General features: G+C 48.3%; 1 protein-coding gene across 2 annotated transcripts in view; it reads left to right on the top strand.

The window, feature by feature from the left end:
- Nucleotides 1-18798, top strand: part of LOC131501628 (BOS complex subunit NOMO1) — a 56704-nt gene that overhangs the window by 18662 nt on the left and 19244 nt on the right. For both annotated transcript variants that reach the window (XM_058711924.1, XM_058711923.1), the window contains exons 12-22: nt 3702-3876; nt 5502-5643; nt 6863-6994; nt 8016-8152; nt 10356-10443; nt 12381-12444; nt 13029-13124; nt 15549-15767; nt 15858-15940; nt 17052-17211; nt 17325-17451. In XM_058711924.1, coding sequence (XP_058567907.1) covers nt 3702-3876; nt 5502-5643; nt 6863-6994; nt 8016-8152; nt 10356-10443; nt 12381-12444; nt 13029-13124; nt 15549-15767; nt 15858-15940; nt 17052-17211; nt 17325-17451 — 1423 coding nt within the window. The remainder of the gene's footprint in view (nt 1-3701; nt 3877-5501; nt 5644-6862; nt 6995-8015; nt 8153-10355; nt 10444-12380; nt 12445-13028; nt 13125-15548; nt 15768-15857; nt 15941-17051; nt 17212-17324; nt 17452-18798) is intronic.

Here is an 18798-nt window from a genome sequence, read left to right as displayed (position 1 = left end):
GACGTCTTCACACTCCCACTGGAAGAACGGGGTTTTCTCTACCAGGGGTCTGGCGGCCAGTGATCGATTTTGAGCATGGAGGGTGACACGGGTTAGGTTTTCATGTTCACTGAGGCACTCCGGCGGCCGTGTTGGAGGGTGGCTGTGAAGGGGACAAGACTGGGGCACAGGTGGCGTGAAAACAGACTTGCTGAAGGCTCACCTTACAGGGAAATCAGGGACAGGTTGGAAAAGTATTTAGGGGTTCACGGTTTGAGAAGCAGGATGGCTGTGGGCAGGGCAGAGGAACCCCTCAGGTGACAAGGGTTCAGTCGTGGCCTCTGGATCTGTAGTACCACTAGGTGGAGCTCTTCACTAGGTGCCCGGATAGATGGTAATTCGGGGAGACGGGGCCAGGCGGCCGCCAGCAACTTAGATGTGTAAGAGCAGGTAACAGTAGACCAAAAATGGAATGCTGGTGTTTGAGGGACGGCCTCGGGAAGATCCAGGCAATGGGGTTTAAGTATGCGGTGGTACCTGACGGTCAGGGAGGCCCCAGAGCTGAGCCCTGAAAGCACAGTGCATTGGCTTGGTCACTGAGGAGGCCACGGTGACGTTTTCTGTAGACAGGTGGGGGTCAAAGTCAGAGGTTCTGTGGCATCTGGGAGACAAGGAAGTACATCGTCAGTGGAACCCGGTACTTCTGTCCCTATTGCGCTAGAGCTCAGAAAATCATTTTGGATTCATGCCCTTCCTCCTTTTCTTTCATAAACATTTTTGGGCAACTACTCGGGGTGAGACCCTGTGATAAAGACTGGGTGTGTAACAGTGAACCAAACTAGCAAGACGGAGATGGGGCTTTCGTCTTCCTGGGGAGACAGGCTCGAGCCTGAGTAACTTGTGGTAGTAAGTTCCAGTAGGTGTGCAGGGAAGGGGGCCAGGGCCCAGAGAGGACCTTCACTGGGTCACTGAGACCCTGGGGGACTAACAGTTAGCTAAGTGAGGCTTCCCAGACAGCAGGAACGGTGTGTTCCCATGCCCAGAGGGGTGGGAGAGGAGCCTTCTGGAAGGTGGCCAGCGTGGCTGGAGGCAGCTGGCGAGGTTAGAGAGCCTGAAGTAGGCTGTGGAGGTGGGCTCTTCTCCCCACCCGTGATGGGAAGCTGTTGAAGCGTTTTCGGCAAGGAAGCAGTATGGATCAGGGCATTTAGAATAGATGTTTTTTTCTCCTGCTCTGGCCGCTCTGTGGAAGAGGGATGGCAGGGAACCCAGAGTATCCATGGAGGGACTCGACAGGAAACGGTGACAGTTGTCTGGAGGGTATAGGGTGGTGGCAGGTCCAGGGTACCGGCAGGGGAGGACAGGAAGTAGATGCCTTTGACAGATAATGTGGGGAGGGGGTCGGCAGACTGGTGCTGTCGGGGTCCCAGATTTCTTTTTTGAGCAACTGTGTAGATGGAGGAGGTGCTGTTCACGGAGATGGGGGATGATATTCGTATTTATTTTTTTCTTTAAAGTGGAGTATTTGGTTCGAAAGAGAGAAAAACGACATTTGTTGAGCATCTTTCGAAAAACTCATTTTCCTTTTGGGCCGAAATAACACATTTGCCCTTTAATTCATTCATGTATCTTATTTAAAAAACAATTCCCAATTTATTTGAGAAGGAAACGCCTTGGCTTCTGTCCAAGTGACTATGAGAATATAATTATCTTGTAATGCATCAAAATCATCAGTTTCTGAGTAAACGTATTCACCTCTGATGAATTTGTTGACACAAATCAATTTTTGAGGGCTTCAGTGTAACACAACACTGTCCTATTTAGTTTTTTTTTTTTAGTTTATTTTTTTTAAACTAAAGCCAATGTGCATTTGAGGTTTGGGGTAACTGGATAGTTATCTTTGAGACTATGAGCTAAAACAGGTGGGATGGGTAAAATATTTAAAACTTTGAGAGACAAAGAGGTTCAATTTAGAACAAAAAAGTGACGTTACCCATGACACGTATATAAATTAAGACATCGTGAAAGGTCCTTAAGAACAACTCACCAATTCGGGCGCCTGGGTGGCCCAGTAGGTAGGCGTCCACCTCTTTGGTTTCAGCTCGGGTCACGATCTCACAGTTCATGGGATTGAGCCCCCTTGTTGGGCTCCTTGCTGGCAGTGTGGAGCCTGCTTGGGATTCTGTCTGTCCTCTCTCTGCCCCTCCCCCTGTTCGTGCTCTTGCTTGCATACACGCTCTCTCTGTCATAATAAATAAACACTAAAAAAAGGAAGAAAATAGCTCACCCATATCCCCTTCCTGTCCTTTTACTCTCAAAGTGCCCAGTTGGGGAGAGTGAGAACCAAAATGTGTGCCTTTAACTCTAGATCAGAGGCCTGCACACTTCCTGTGTAAAGGGCCAGAGAATAAATATGGTGGGCTTCATGGGCCATACAGCCTCTATGACGAAACCCACCATGGCCAATTCATGAATGACTGGCGTGGCTGTGTTCCAGTTAATCTTTATTTAGCACACTGAAATTGGAGGTTTGTATGATTTTTGTGGGTCAAACTATTCTTTTGATTTTTCCGCCTCTCTTTTAACCCTTCAGAAGTATGGAAGTAAAAGTGTGAACACCCTTCTTAGCCCACCGTCCATCCAGAAACAGGCAGCTGACTGGATTTGGCACGTGGGCCCCTGCTCTAGATTGTGAGCTCATGTGGCAGGCTGGTCACTTCACTCTGCAGGCACGACTGGCTTGTCACTGTTCTTAGACCGCACACACAGCTTCCCACTGTGCTGTTTTCTGCCATTTTTTATTTGCAGCGGGTGGGCATTCCGACGTCGTGTGTACTCCGTAATTATCCAGCATCGAATCCAACTTACTCTCTTTGTGTCAAAAGTAGCAACTGACTTTTACTTGAAGTGATCCATTAGGATTAGAAAATAGAACCTTTAGTCAGCTGAAGATCCAACTGGAGCCTCCAGCCCTGTGCATTATTACACTTCAACACATCAACTGACTGAGTAACGAAGACCGTCACTGTGCAGGATGATGGTCTTGGTTGGTCTTCAGCAGTGAAGGGCCGCGCCTTTCACGCGCTTCTCCGAGGACACTTCGCAGCACTTAACACACTGCTCACTTAGAGCCTCCAGTGTGAGTCATTACCTGAATAGGGCCTTTCAGTTAGAAGTCGCTTTGGTGGCTCCTGGAGTTCTATTTTGGCTTTGTAATTTTTTTTTAATTTAATTACCTTTTCTGTTCACATCTCCCCAGTTGCTTTTATCCATGAACTGTATGGAATGACAGGCGAGGAAGGCGTCTTTGATGACGCCGCCCCGTTTCGTGGCCCGGGCAATGCCACAGCGTCAGGCTCCTAACAGCTCTTGCATGTAAGCCCAGCCCACGTCCTCAGTCCGAGGCTGTTCCGCCATCGATGATCCGCTTTACCCGAAACATTTTTGTCATCCGCAGATTTTCTGAAAATGGCTTCCTCGGTGGGGGATTGCCCCATCCTGGGCTCCCACTGTGCCTTTTCCTGTACACAGAAAGGGGTTCAGTCTTCCCGCCAAAGGTTGTTTTTTGAGACCGCAGTCATTTAGGCTGCTTTTCTGTCTCTTTCTTAAGGTTAAACTAGTCCTGGGGACCGGGGCAGGAAGAGGGATGTGCAGTTGGGGTTGGTAAGTGCCTCTGCTGTCACAACTGAATTCTCATGCCGGAATGAGTGGTCCCCTTGTTACAGGTTCAGTGTCTGTGGCCAGATATCAATCACTCGCCTCCCTGACACTGTCAAGCAGATGAGCAAATACAAAGCTGTCCTGTCGTCTCAAGACAAGGACAAGTCTTTGGTCACCGTGGAGACGGATGCTCGTGGATCATTTTGTTTTAAAGCAAAGCCAGGGACCTACAAAGTCCAGGTATGATGAGTTTTGTTTTGTTTGAGATATTCGATATTTTACTTAAGGTATTTAAGGTATTCAGTGATTTTTAGAAGGATTATCATTAGCCGGAATGGAGTTACAGAAGGAGCGTTTCTGTCCCCAGTTTCTTATTTGAAGTCTTTACGTTCCTGCATGTTACAGTAGAACCCGATGGGCACCCAGTATGAAAATGATACTCAGGCGTCTCTTTTTTCCAGTCCCGATGTTTGTCAGGAGTTACTTTCAGGCTGCCGATCACACCTGTACCTTCCTAGGCTTCTGGCTGCTATAGACTAGCCGTAAGTCCCAAAGGAGATCAACATTAATCCTTTACTGATGGCAGGTCCACAGTGCATGGCTTCTGGCCCCCAAGGCCAACATGGAGCTTGTGTTTTTCCACCTCACCCTGAATACCATCTGATTTCTCCATCGAGGCAGGCACAGAAGCTGGGGACACCCTGGCCTGTGGCCTCACCGAGGGGGGTGAAGGCCTCAGCACAGGACAGTAGACAAGAGGTGGACAGAGCCAGAGGTCAGCACACTGTGCCTTTCAGTGCCACGGCCCTGCTCATGGGGAAGGCTGAGTCCCCAGGCAGCTCGGGCTCTTGTCTGTCCAGTCAGCTGCTGCTCTTCTGCCCTGAAGAAGGGCAGGTGAGGTGAGGGAGAGGGCTGGGAAGGGTCCCTCTGAGACTGTGCTCTCCCCCAGAGCAGGCAGACTCCCCTCCCTGAGGAGATGGGGTGGGAGGAGAGTGGTTTCCCTGCTTCCGCTGAACAGTGTGGTGTGAGTACTTAGCCCTTTTGCCAGTCAGCCAGCTCTTGTGAAGTTGGCCACATTGACAGGCCTTTGGAAGCCCTTTCGAAGCATAAGGGACTTGCCAAGGAAGGGCAACTTGGGGAGGTAGACTTCACTAGGGATGAAATAGCTGCCCACTGGACTCTTCCCCAGTCCTTTTTAGCTCAGGCGTCCAGAAGAAAAGGCCTCACTCTGCCAGGAGCTCATCCACATAGCGTTGACAAGTTCATAGCTTATGTCATGAGTGACCTCAAGCCAGAAGGTTCTGGGCTTTAATGTAGTTCCCCCCACCCCCCCGGGTACTGGTGACAGCTGTGTGCCTCTTTGGAGTCCCGCCAGATACACCTTTGTGCTTACCATGGCACGGCTGAAGGCTAGTTCTTTTGTATCTGATTAGAAACGTGTGTTCTTGGGGCGCCTGGGTGGCTCAGTCAGTTAAGCATCCGACTTCAGTTCAGGTCATGATCTTACAGTTTGTGAGTTCGAGCCCCGTGTCAGGCTCTGTGCTGACAGCTCGTAGCCTGGAGCCTGCTTCAGATTCTGTGTCTCCTTCTCTCTCTGCCCCTCCCCAACTTGTGCTCTGTCTCTCTATGTCTCTCAGAAAATAAATAAATGTAAAAAAAAACAAACATTAAAAAAAAAAAAGAAATGTGTGTTCTTTCCGTGGCCTGTTTGAGGATTTGTTGTGATTATAAAACTCAGCCTAGAAGTGGACCTTTGTCCTTCAAAGTACTTAGCCTTGGGCCCAGGTGAATGTTCTGGTGCCCTGCAGGCCGGGGGAGCCGCAGCCTTGATGCAGACACTGACGTTGTCCTGTGTGTTCCCACAGGTGATGGTCCCTGAGGTGGAGACCAGAGCGGGGCTGACCTTGAAACCCCAGACGTTTCCTCTTACTGTGACCAATAGGCCCGTGATGGACGTGGCCTTTGTACAGTTCTTGGCATCGGTTTCTGGGAAAGTCTCTTGTTTGGGTAAGATGTCATTTGAAAGCAAGAACAGAGAGCTTCAAAGGAGTAGGCAGTTAGAAGTGGGATTTTGGTGAACTGTTCCTTGTTGGATAGTGTAAAAGGTGGATCCATATTGTGTTCGATTCTTTCTAAGTGCCACACGGCGTCACCAGAAACATTTCTCTTGGAGCATTTCTGCTTTGGCTCCTAAAAGAACACGGGGTTTCTTGCCCAGCTCTTTCACTTACCAGCTGTGAGACAGTAAGCACTTACTCGACCAGCCTGTTTTTCTTCTGTAGCATGGAAACATTAATGGCTCTCAGAGGGTTTTAAATATGGTCGTGTCAGGCTGTGTGGCACAGATGTTAAGAACGTGGACTCTGAAACCAGGCTTGTGGGCTTGAACCCTCACTGTGTGACCTGCAGCAAGTTACTTAACCTCTCTGTGCTTTGAGTCTCTCCTCCGTTATATGGAGATAATAACAGTACCTGCCTCGGAGGGTTGTTGTGAGGCTCAAATGAGCTAGCGCATGGAGAGCCTGTGCGAGTTTCTGGAACACAGTAAGAGTCATGCCAATCTTTGCTGTCACAGGTGATGTTATGATGATAAAGGGCCCAGTTCTGTGCCATTCAGTAAAGTTCCTTGATCTTTGTTCCTTTTGAGAGAGGAAGACAGAGAGAGAGAGAGACAGAATGTGAGCAGGGGAGGGGCAGAGAGAGAGAGACACACACACAGAATCTGAAGCAGGCTCCAGGCTCTGAGCTGTCAGTACAGAGCCCGACGTGGGGCTCGAACCCACGAACCACAAGATCACGACCTGAGCCGAAGTTGGACGCTTAACCGCCTGAGCCACCCAGGCACCCCAGATCTTTCTTGCTGGTTTTCTGTCTTCTTCTGGTGCTCCATAAATATCACTTCCCCTCTTTCACCTCGCGTCTGCTTTAGTAGGTGCCCTGTGACACTCTTCCCTCTCCTGGTCTTCTGTGCCTTGCATGGGGGTACTCAGCAAGTGATGGGTCGCTTTCAACCTTGGTGGCTTCTTTATGTGGTACTAATGACCTGCAAGGGGGAGGGGGAGATGTCCTGGAATCAAGTAGACCCGTCCTGGCTTTGAAGGAGCCCTGCTGGCCTTGCCCTTCAGGAGGTAAATGGTGGCCAGCGGCACACAGAGGTGGAGGGTTCAAACCTGTGCTGGCGTTGGTGAGGGCAGCCAAGTGAAGCCTTCCTATCTTTTCTCTGCAGACACCTGTGGTGACCTGCTGGTGACACTGCAGTCCCTGAGCCGCCAGGGCGAGAAGCGTAGCCTCCAGCTGTCCGGCAAGGTCAATTCAATGACTTTTACCTTTGACAACGTGCTTCCGGGAAAATACAAAAGTAAGAACCATAGGCACCAGCTTGTGGCCTTCACATACTTCCTGTCTTTCTAAAATTTCTAAAACCCAGCTCTCAAATTGCATCCCAGCTATATACCTTTACTTGTTTAACTTTTCTTTGCCCCTTGACCTTGCACGTGCGTTGTTTAGCAATGGATGATTGTGTAAGAATTGATGTTCCTTCCATGCATAACTACCACCTTGTCAGGACAACCCACACACTTCTTTCGTTTTGGAAGGGGGCCCTCATTTATGCCGTTTTCACTCTAAATGCCAGAACAGAGCGCATGAAATATTTCCAGTGATGTATTCTACTACTCAGCAGCTGTGTGACCATGGCAGGTTACTTGATCTCCCTGAGACTCTGTTTCCTCTGCTAAAATAGGAGTAATACAGCCTTTCTGTAGAGTGCGAAACAAAATGAAATATAGTTTGTTCAGTGCCTGGCCAACATTGGTTCCCTTTTCCCTGCAGTTTGAAAACTCCATTGCCTATATTTCTGCTTCTTCAAAGCTCAACTTGGAGCTGGTGGCAATGAATAACTTATAAAGTAATCTTTTTTTCTGGCAAATTGTTTTCTATTATATCAAGTTTTGGCAGACTATGGCAATGGTGGCCACTTGCCTATTTTTATAAAGTTTTATTCAAACACAGCCGCACCCATTTGCTTACGTATCATCTATAGCTGCTCATATGCTATGAAGGCAGAGTTGAATATTTGACTGCCTGACCTGCAAAGTGGAAAATACTTTCTGGCCCTTTATAGAAAAAGTTTGTTGATCCCTAAATATTTTTACTTGTAAGTGTGATCTTGAATTATTGTCAGTTTCTTTCTTGTTGACGTTAATGACCGTTGGTTTAATTTTCTCTTTAGTACTCAGTTGTTCTGAGCACGACTAGCTGTGTGTGTGTGTGTGTGTGTGTCTGCACGTACACATTTAAAAAAATTAAGTCATTACAGTTTTTGTTGAGGGAGGTGATATGCTCTATGCCCACGTGTGTCTGTGTTGTGGCTTTTCCAGTGAGCATCATGCATGAAGATTGGTGCTGGAAGAACAAGAGTCTGGAGGTGGAGGTTCTGGAAGACGATGTGTCCACGATTGAGTTTAGGCAGACGGGCTATATGCTGAGATGTTCCCTTTCTCACGCAATCACTCTGGTATGAATGGCTTGTGGGGATTCTCTTCTTTGGAGGGTCCTTTGGAAAGCAGGAAGGACTAGCATGCCAAGAATATTATAACCATAGTTAAGTCAGATTTACTTTTCTGCCCCTTGATTCTCCCCCTTATTTGGGAAAGCCTAGTCAGGAAGCTTTGTTTAAAGTCCCTTAGCAGAAGGATGCCTTGATTTGGGAGATTTTCTTGTCCTAGACTCACATTAAATTCTAACTTTGAGGGGCGCCTGGGTGGCTCAGTCGGTTAAGCATCCGACTTCGGCTCAGGTCACGATCTCGCGGTCTGGGAGTTCGAGCCCCGCGTCAGGCTCTGGGCTGATGGCTCAGAGCCTGGAGCCTGCTTCCGATTCTGTGTCTCCCTCTCTCTCTGCCCCTCCCCCATTCATGCTCTGTCTCTCTCTGTCTCAAAAATAAATAAACGTTAAAAAAAAAAAAAAAAAAAAAAAAAATTCTAACTTTGATTAGTGATTTGGGAGAGCCATTGATGTCGTGTAAAGTGTATTGATTTTGTAGTCCTCGGATCATAATGTCCACTTCTCAGTGTTGTAATGAAGTTTAAGTAAACCTCTTATGTATTTGGTTTCCTTGGTGAACACTACTATTGTTATTATGATTATTTTAAATTTTTTTTTTTTTTTTTTTCAACGTTTATTTATTTTTGGGACAGAGAGAGACAGAGCATGAACGGGGGAGGGACAGAGAGAGAGGGAGACACAGAATCTGAAACAGGCTCCAGGCTCTGAGCCATCAGCCCAGAGCCTGACGCGGGGCTCGAACTCACGGACCGTGAGATCGTAACCTGGCTGAAGTCGGACGCTTAACCGACTGCGCCACCCAGGCGCCCCGTTATTATGATTATTTTAATATTTATTTTGAGAAAGAGAGAAAGGCAGAGCATGAGCGGGGGAGGGATAGAGAGAGAGGGAAACCCAGAATCCAAAGCAGGCTCCAGGCTCTGAGCTGTCAGCACAGAGCCCGAGGTGGGCCTCGAACTCACGGACCGCGAGGTCATGACCTGAGCTGAAGTCGGACGCTTAACCGACTGAGCCACCCAGGCGCCCCAGTACTGCCAGTGTTAATAATAAGTACAGCTGAGTCAGTTTCTCTAGTATGTTCCAGTGCAAAGGACAGAGCTGCTAACATCTTACTGTCTTGTTGAGGTAGCTCCCTGATAGGCAGTGTACCACCTGGGTTTCAGGAAGGAGAACGTGTGTGGGACTGTCTAGGTCCATTCATGAATTTTATAGACCTTTCTGGCTTCAGACAGTGGCAGATGTCATTGTCAGGTTCCAGTGGAGAAACTGAGGCAAACGACAGTGAAGCGATTGCTTACTTTAGACACGTGGAGGGATTGCCGCTGGTGTCTCCAGGTCCCGTGGACTATTCTAACTGCTACAAATGCTCAAGAAGCAGTGCTGTCCAGGAGATGGGTCAGCTGATGACCAGTTGAGAGCAGGTGGTACACATTTAGGAAATTGTTCCTTCCCTTAAACTCTCCAGCAGGTTTCCCTTTCCCTTAGGATGAGATCCACATTCCTTAACGATGGCCCTTCCCTAGCCCAGACCTCCTCCTTATCTCTCCACCTTGCTCCCTGGGCATTGGCACACCAGCCTTCGCCGCTCCTGCACCAGGCTGGTTTCCTCCTCTGGGTCTTTGCACACATGTTTTCCTCCACCTGCAACTGCGTTTTCCCTGGAAATGCACATGGTTGGTTTCCTCTCATCATTCAGGCTGTAGCCATAATGTTACCTGCTGAGGAGAGGGCCTGCCCTGAGCCCAGCAAGCTGAAAAGCTCCTGCTGTGATCATGCTTTAGCCTGCTTTCCTGGTCATTTTCCCCACCTCTCCATTACTATTAGCCGCAATCTGATTTCTTTATTGACCACAATGGATTTTCTGTCTTCCCGTATTAGAACGTAAGCCCCTTGAGAGCAGGAGCCATGTCCGCCACCAGGACCCGGCCCTGGGTCTGTCACATAGCAGGTGCTCAATAAATATTAGTTGATTGAGTGAAAAAGAGCATGTTTTTGTGGGAAGTTTTTGAAGATTTTTAATTTTCCTGTAGTGCCCAACTGCTCAAATGATTAATGGGTAAAACAGATGACTGGTTCAGAAACAGAAATATTATTAATCATCTTGGTGTCTCCGTCTCCCCTAGTAAGTCATTGTATTGGCTTTGGTCCCTTAGGAATTTTATCAGGATGGAAATGGACCTGAGAACGTGGGGATTTATAACCTCTCCAAAGGAGTCAACCGATTCTGCCTGTCCAAGCCTGGTGAGTCTGGAAGGATTGATGGGCTCTGAGTCAGAGAAATGGAAAGGCACCTGAGGATCATTGTGAAGGGCTTTTTTTTCCTACCGTGGTTCTTTGTGTATCAGGCTATTGATTTCGGTTGTGGTTAGTGTACCCCTGTGTTTCCGTCTCTTTCCTCTGGAGGGAGTGCTGTTTTTACAGAGAGAATTAGAGCTGGGAGCTAGAGAGTGTTCCTGGTCTCCTTGGGTTTGAGTTAGGTAGAGACCACTAGGTCATTGCCCCTTGAAAAATACTACACCATTGGGCAGTGATCTCTCCTTAAAAGTGATCTTTTTAAGATAAAATTTGGACCATCTCACACCTTGCTTAAAATCCTTCGGTGGCTTCTCTCCGTTTTTACCAACTGTACTGAGATACAATTTGCAGACCATAAACCTCACCCGTTTACAACGTACGAGGATTTTTAGTAAATGTACTGAATTATGCGACCATACACATAATCTAGCATAGAACATTTTCATCTTGGAAGAAGCATCCTTCATGCATGTTTACAGTTAATCTCTGCCCCCAGCAACAGGCAGCCACTCCTCTGTGTTGTCTCTGTGGATTGGCCTTTTTTTGGACATTACTTACAAGCGAGGTCCTGCCATACCGGTATTTGGGCTGGCTCCTTTCACTTAGCCTGGTTTCGAGTCCTCGTGTCTTGAAGTTCATGTCGGAGCAGGTGTTAGTGGATTGTAGCTTTCCCTTACTGGATCCCATTGTGTGGATAGTTCACACTTTGTGTGTGCGTTCACCAGTGTGTGGCTGTCATGAACCATGTTGCTGTGAACATTTGTGTACAAGTCTTTATGTGCACATCTGTTTTCCTCTCTTCTGGGTTAGAGGCCCAGGGGTGGAACTGCTGGACTATATGGTCAGTTGATGTTTCCTTGTCTAAGAAGCTGACGGACTGTTTCCTGAAGGGGCCCCATGTGCCAGTTGGTACTCTAGCCAGCAGTGCACGGCGGTTCCTGTTTGCCCACATGTTCACACCATTCGTTACTTTCCTCTTTGATTTTAGCCATCCTGGTGGGTATAAAGTGGCATCTCATTGTGGCTTTACTTTGCCTCTTCCTAGTGGGTAATTCAGTGACTTCTCTCGGTTCCCAAGGTGAAATACAAAGTCTTCTCCGCTGTCTACTCGTACTTAGCACAACACCTGGCTTATAGTAGGTGCTGGTGCTCTGTCAATATTTGTAGGATGAAAGAATAAAGCGAATGGGGAAACCTAAGCATTTTTTCCTGCTGGTTATTGCGCAGGGGGTTCCTCAGTGTGATGAAAACAGCAGAGGCAGTTTGAACTAATTTCAGGTTTTTGTAGGAAGAATGTCCAAAAGGTTGGTTAATGATCATTTGGGGGAATAAATTGTTAGCCTTTGCTCCTTCCTGAAACTGACAGTATTCCTCTGGCAAACTACTTACACCCCTAACCTGAGTGTTTCCCTATACAGGCTCGTGGCATTAAAGTGTTCTCTGCGATTGTTTCGTAAATTTTTGGGCTTTGCTCTGTGCCCTGTTTTAGGAATATTTCTAGGAGGGCGGTCAGGCTGTGGTTATCTTTTGGATCTTTAATAGAATCTGTTAAGTGGAAAATTCTTGTTCTCATCTGCAGTGGAAATGTACTTCCTGTTCCTTCTGCACGGCCCTGTTGGCTCGGTTTGTGCAGATTAAACTACTGTGAGTTGTTCAATTATGGAAAATGAAATCCTGAGCTTGTGAGGGGCCATTAAATGGACCGGGTCGTTGGAAAGAAGCTGTCACAGGCAGCAGAAAAGGCCTTTCGGATCCCATCATTGCCCATCTGCTGTGTGCTGTGTATTCAAGTGAGAGGCACTGCCTTTGGATTTCAGATGTTGGAAGCGCTCAGTGTCACAGACACTCTCCTCTGAAAATGACTTTTGCTTTCCCGGCTGCAGGTGTATACAAGGTGACCCCCCGCTCCTGCCACCGGTTTGAGCAAGCGTTCTACACCTATGACACGTAAGCTGGGTCTTCCCTGCCCCATGGTGTTTGTGAGCCTTCTCTGGGGTCAAGTGAGTGTGTGTCTTTTCTTGAGTTCTTTCTGGAAGACAAAAGGATTTTTTTTTTTTTTTTTGGTATTTTTAATGGAAGAGGTGAAGTTAGGTATTAAAAAGAATTTCTACGTAAGGATTTCAAGACATTTGGATGAATTATTGAGGAGATGGAGATGAGCTGTCTTTCCCAAGAATTCTGTAAGCCCAGGATGGAAGGATATGGTTTTCAAGTGCCTTAATTATCATCTTGGTTCAGTCTTCCAGCTCTCACCGATGGGAGTTGCTTGGACTCCAGTCTACCATTTTTCCCTTTGCACAAATGCTTGAGAGTTTCACCAAGAATCGGAAGCGTAAAGTTTTGGGTTGGAAAATTAGTTTATTCTTTAAACACTGATAGGTATTTCGGGAGGTCCCTCATCCCAAACTAGGAGCAATTTCGGTAGTATATTTCAGGGTCAGAACGGTTGTGCCCCTGGAGGGCGTTGCTTGTGACCCTTTGAGAAGAACTAGGTGATGTTGCTAGTGTTTTCTTTCCACTTTGGTTTATAGGTCTTCACCCAGTATCTTGACGTTGACAGCCATCCGCCACCATGTCCTTGGAACTATCACCACTGACAAAATGATGGATGTCACCGTGACAATCAAGTAAGACTTGTGCTCTGCGGTGGTCTGAGCGCAGGAGGGGGTGGATGAGGGCTGGGGACTACTCTAACAGACACTCTGAAAATTATTTTTGATTTCTTATCTCTAGGTATGTATACGAATGGCCTTTCTGCTCACACGACATACCCCATAAATTCATGGCAGCCTTCATCCTTTCCTTTTATGACTCAAGAATTAACTGTGGATGAGGGAGAGTCTTCTGACAGCTCGTTTCAGTGCCTTAAATTTCTGTGTGACCTCTCTACACTTCCTGTCTTTGCTAAAGGAAAAAAAAGTCTCTGGCTTGTTCATCGTATTTTATGTGTTTTAGCAAATTTGGAAAAATTGCCTATTTTCCTAGAGACCTTTCCTTGAAGGCTTGGAAAGTAGAGAGCACCTGATAAGTGAAGGGCCATGAGGGAGAAAGTATGTGGAAGGCAGACCCTCCCTGAGAGTCAGGTTCATGCGAATGTCCTCTTTGAGAGGAATTTTTGCTGTGTGGTGAGGTGTTAGATGCCCGACACTGTAATTTCCTTGAGAAATGAAAGAGTTTTTGGCAACATGATCATCATTGTGCCAGAAAATGGAAATCTGAGTAATTTTCCCCCTCCTTACCTTAAGTGACCTCAACTGTTTGTCCATCTGTCTGTCCGCCGCCTTTTCAGCTCATCCACCCTGCACAAATGTTGAGAGTTCTTCAGTGCTCAGGCACAGCCACGGTCTCACGGGGGACACAGACAGTAGTCCAGGCATCACGCGCAGGACTGTGAGGTTACACCTATGATGAGGGCTTTGAATTGGACCCCGTGGATGCTTGGGGTGTGTGTGGGGGGGAGGTAGGCCCCGTAGGGCCAGCCCGAGTTAAGGGTCTCAGCATTGTCGCACAGACACTGTGATGTGTTTAAGTAGAGGGATGGTGTTTGTGCTTCACAAAGATCCCCCTGGCTGCTGAGTGGACACACAGAAGAAGCCGCATGAGGCAGGGGGCGGAGGCCCTCGCAGGGGTGTAGGTGGGAGTCAGTGGAGGTTCGGCCAGATGCACGGTAGTGGGGCTGGAGAGCAGTGGATGCCTGGGGGGGCTGTCGAGGAGATGGAGTTGACAGCATGTGGCATCGCCGACCAGTGGGGTCAGGCGGGACGAGTGTCGGGGATGGCCCTCGGCTCCTGGCTGAGGGGAGTGGATTGAAGGGGTGCCCCGTTCCCCAGGGCGGCCAGGGGTCTAGGCAAAGGACTTGGGCATGTTCCTGGTGGGCCCAGGGCGCTGCCTGGTGCTGGAAGAGTGCCTTTTACCCTCCTCCTGCTTGGAAAGTAGCAATTATTGGTTGGACCAGTAGCGACCGTGTATTACCTTATTTTCAGCCTTTGTTGAATATATCTTTGAAACCTCGGAGGGGGGTTTTGTTTTGGTTGCTTGTGCTGGGGATTGTAGAAGATGTGTGTTTCAGCTGGACAGGACCACCTGGATCCCTCATGGGGATCTTGTACTCCCCGGCTCCCAAACCGGACTCCTGGTTGTCGCCCTCCACAGACCTACCCTTTGTCATCTTTCTCGATGGTTCTCGACTCTTCTTTCCCCTGCATCCGTACCCAGCCAGTCCACGTGCAGATCCTTGGCTTTGCAGTTGAAATATGCCCATCATCTTGTCCCTTCTCAGCACGCTGCCTCGGTACTCTGGTCCCATCCACTGTCTCTTGCCTGGATCCTTGCCACGGCCATCCTGCCTGGCTTTCCTGTATGGGCTCTTGCTTCCTGACTGTGTTCTCTGTGCAGAAGCCAGAGGCCTTTTAAAGTAGGGACGTTGTCATTCCTCTGCTTACAACTCCAGTGGCTCTCCATCCCACCCAGAATGAAATCCAGGGTCTGACACCTGCTCCCCCTGGACCCTCTGACGCATCTGACTCTTCCCTGGGTCCGCTGCCCAGTCCACCTCAGTCTCCTTGCTGTCCCCTGGGCATGGCAGGGGAGCTGCCCTCGAGGCTCCAAAGGCTTTTTACTTGTTGTTTCCTTGCCCCACACACTCTCCACCCCAGGAGCCTGGTAAAGAACAGCGCCCCGACGCTGCCAGCACGGTCTCCTTCCACAGTGCTTTATTTTACTCCCTTGTATTCAGTCTGACATCATTTTCTGTTTATTGTCTGTCTCTCCCCCACTGGAATGTGGATTCCACATGGTTAGGGAATGTCATTTGTCCTGGTTACTGGTTCCCTGGACCTACTAGATACTGCTACTGTCACAAAGAAGTTCAGTTTTTATTTTTTGGAAAGCGATTCGTTGATGCAGAACAGGAGCAGAGTGTGCCGCTGGGGTGGCATCAGAAGGCGGTCAGGCTTTTACTGACGGGTGACTCCTTCTAGAAATGTCCGGTTCCCACCGACCGCGGGGGGTAAGTGACCACATGCTCTAGGCTGCTCCTTCCTTTCTTCCAGATCTTCCATAGACAGTGAACCCGCCTTGGTCCTGGGCCCCCTGAAGTCCGTGCAGGAGCTGCGGAGGGAGCAGCAGCTGGCCGAGATCGAGAGCCGCCGGCAGGAGAGGGAGAAGAACGGCAAGGACGATGCTGGGGAAGGAAGGACCAAACCCCCCGCGCAGGAGATGGTCGACGAGTTGCAAGGCCCCTTCTCCTATGACTTCTCTTACTGGGCACGGTGAGCTCTCTCTCTACGGCGTGCTCTCTTCTCGTACCCTTCCTAACCGAGGGCAAAACCAACCAAATGCAAGTATTTTCATTGTTTTAGGTCTGGAGAGAAAATCACCGTCACACCCTCCTCTAAAGAGCTACTCTTCTATCCCCCGTCCATGGAAGCCACTGTCAGCGGAGGTAAGTGTCAACTCGGTGAGCCAGTGACACATCTTTGCAGTTCACCGTTCCTTTTACCTGCATTTAAAAATTTATTTTGTGTGGATGTTACAGTGAAACCATCTTTGTAGGGCTCCTTATAATCCCCTTTGGCGCTGGCACATAGCTGTTACCGTTTGGTGAGTGGCTGAGTGAATGGATCGTCTCAGTCCGTGAAAGTAACTGGTTATTTATTTATTTATTTATTTAGCGTTTATTTTTGATAGAGAGAGAGACAGAGTGCAAACAGGGGAGGGGCAGAGAGAGAGAGAGGGAGACACAGAATCTGAAGCCGAATCCAGGCTCTGTGCTGTCAGCACAGAGCCCGATGCGGGGCTTGAACTCATGAACCGTGAGATCATGACCTGAGCCGAAGTCGGACACTCAACCGACTGAGCACCCAGGTGTCCCGAAAGTTACTGTGGTTATTAGAAGTTGGGTGATCTTTCTGAGGAAGGATTACTTTTTTCCCTGATGTTTTTAGTTTGTTACTGAAAGGTAGGTGAAAAGCAAAACCATCCGGTGCTGAAATGAGAGCTTTAGGCATCATATGTGTGAACTGTTGATGGTGTATGTATCTGTTGGTAGGAGCGAGAGAGGGTCTTTTTGGGACTGGACAATTTAAAGTGACTGCTGGTGGGGTATTTGTCTTTTGGCTTCCAACAGTTTTCTCTAGCATCATGGGTTCAGTGGATCCTGGGCATTTATGCAGTTTGTGTTTGGCAGGAGAGCGTATTGAATAGTGCGGCTTCCCAGCGGGCGTTTTGTTTGGGGTGGTCTTCCCCGCCGGGTCCAGCTGCACAGCCTCTCCTCCACCAGAAAGGCCTTGTGACAGTGGAGAGAGGGGTAGTGAGAACCCAGCCTTGTTAGATTTGTGTGCTCACGTTCCTGGCCATTGAGCAAACTCTTTCAGGAATGGAGGGAGGTGTGGGCCACCCAATTACTGAGGTTTCTGATATATATAGTGAACAGCCTCCTTGGAGCTAACTTCATGTATTTCAGTTTCAAGCCCTTCTTTAACAGGAAGCCCCCTTCCAAAATGCCCCCATCCCACTGCATCTAAGTCCCGTTCTTCTATTTGTTCCGTCTTTAGAAAGTTGCCCAGGGAAGCTGATTGAGATCCATGGGAAAGCAGGCTTATTTCTGGAAGGCCAGATCCACCCGGAGTTGGAGGGAGTTGAGATCGTCATCAGTGAAAAGGGGGCGAGCTCACCCCTGATCACAGTCTTCACTGATGACAAAGGTGCATATAGGTAAGCCCGTGACAAAGCACATGTTTGGGAGCAGGTGTCCGTGGGGCCGGTGAGGCCTCCTGCAGGCGTGAAGTGCAGCCATCTCCAACGTGCTCTTGCTTTCTTTTGTTTAGCGTCGGGCCCCTGCACAGTGACCTGGAGTACACGGTGTCCTCGCAGAAGGAAGGCTACATTTTGACCGCGGTCGAGGGAACCATAGGAGACTTTAAGGCTTATGCTTTGGCCGGCGTAAGCTTTGAGGTAACCCTTACGTTTTCGAAAAGTGGTTTTATTGAGTTATAATTGGCATATGATAAACTGCACTTAAAGCATATAATTTGCTAGTTTCAACATACACGGGTGCACCCGGGAGTATAGTGACAGTCAGGCACCCTGCTCAGTGTGCTCGTACCCCTTGGTACCCCCTCCCTCCCGATCTCCCTGCTCATCTGGTCTGCTTTCTGTCACTGCGGATTAGTTTGCATTTTCTAGCGTTTGACAGAAATGGAACCATATAGGATGTACTCCTTTGGGGAGGCCTTCTTTCACTCAGCATAATTTGGAGACCTGTTGACTCTAGCTTGTTTGCCTACCTTTTGGGAAGTGCTTTAAACTCTCATCCTTAACTGTGTTCTGTGGAAAAGGACAGAATGTTCCTGTAGCAGTATTTGATGTCCATCTCTTCTTAACCATCCTTCCTGGGAAGAAGTGTGTGGTGCCCGGAGTGAGTCTGGAGGTCCTTGAGTGTGAATATTTTCAACATAGAGGGAGGCTCAAGGAAAAGAAGGACAGTCAAATTCTGTAGCACAGGATGCATTTTTTTTGATAATTTTTTTTAATGTTTGTTTATTTTTGAGAGAGAGACAGAGCATTAGTGGAGGAGGGGAGGAGAGAGAGGGAGACACAGAATCTGAAGCAGGCTCCAGGCTCTGAGCCTAAGGCGGGGCTCGAACTCAGGAATGGTGAGATCATGACCTGAGTTGAAGTCAGATGTTTAACCAACTGAGCCACCCAGGTGCCCCGACGCAGGATTCATTTTTAAAGCAAATTAAAAGACATTCAAACCAGGAAGAAATCTTTATATCATGAGAAAAATACCCAAGATGATAAGGAACTCCTAAAATTGATAAGAAAAAGACAATTTGATAGAAATAACCACAAAGTATATGAAAAGGCAGTTTACAGAAGCAATACCAGTGGCTGATAAACTAGAAGAAATGCCCAACTTCAGAAGTGACTGAAGGAAGTTATCATCGAAACACTGGGATGTGGCTTAGATTTGCAGTGATTCAGACAGTATCCATTTTTTTGGGTGTATTTTCCCACGCATAGATAATTCATGGAACTGTAACTGGTTATGGCTGCTTTGGTGTGCAATGTGGGGGTGTCTTTCTGAATTCAAAGTGCACAACATCCAACAGTTCTACTCCCAGGAACAGAGGCAAACAAGTGCACAAGGAACACATGTTCCAGGAAGTTTCGATCGTCTCCTTTCCTATCACAGAAGTAGGTGGCTGGTCTTCATGCAGAGCTCGGCCGCCCCCTGCTTTAGGATGATGTGCATTAAGACACAGTGCGGTAGATATGTGGCCCGGCAGGGGAGGGAGG

This window comes from Neofelis nebulosa, chromosome 18 (genome assembly GCF_028018385.1).
Source record: "Neofelis nebulosa isolate mNeoNeb1 chromosome 18, mNeoNeb1.pri, whole genome shotgun sequence".
Classification (NCBI taxonomy): Eukaryota; Metazoa; Chordata; class Mammalia; order Carnivora; family Felidae; genus Neofelis; species Neofelis nebulosa.
Note: the sequence above shows the minus strand (reverse complement) of the source record. Positions and strands in the feature narration are given on the sequence as shown.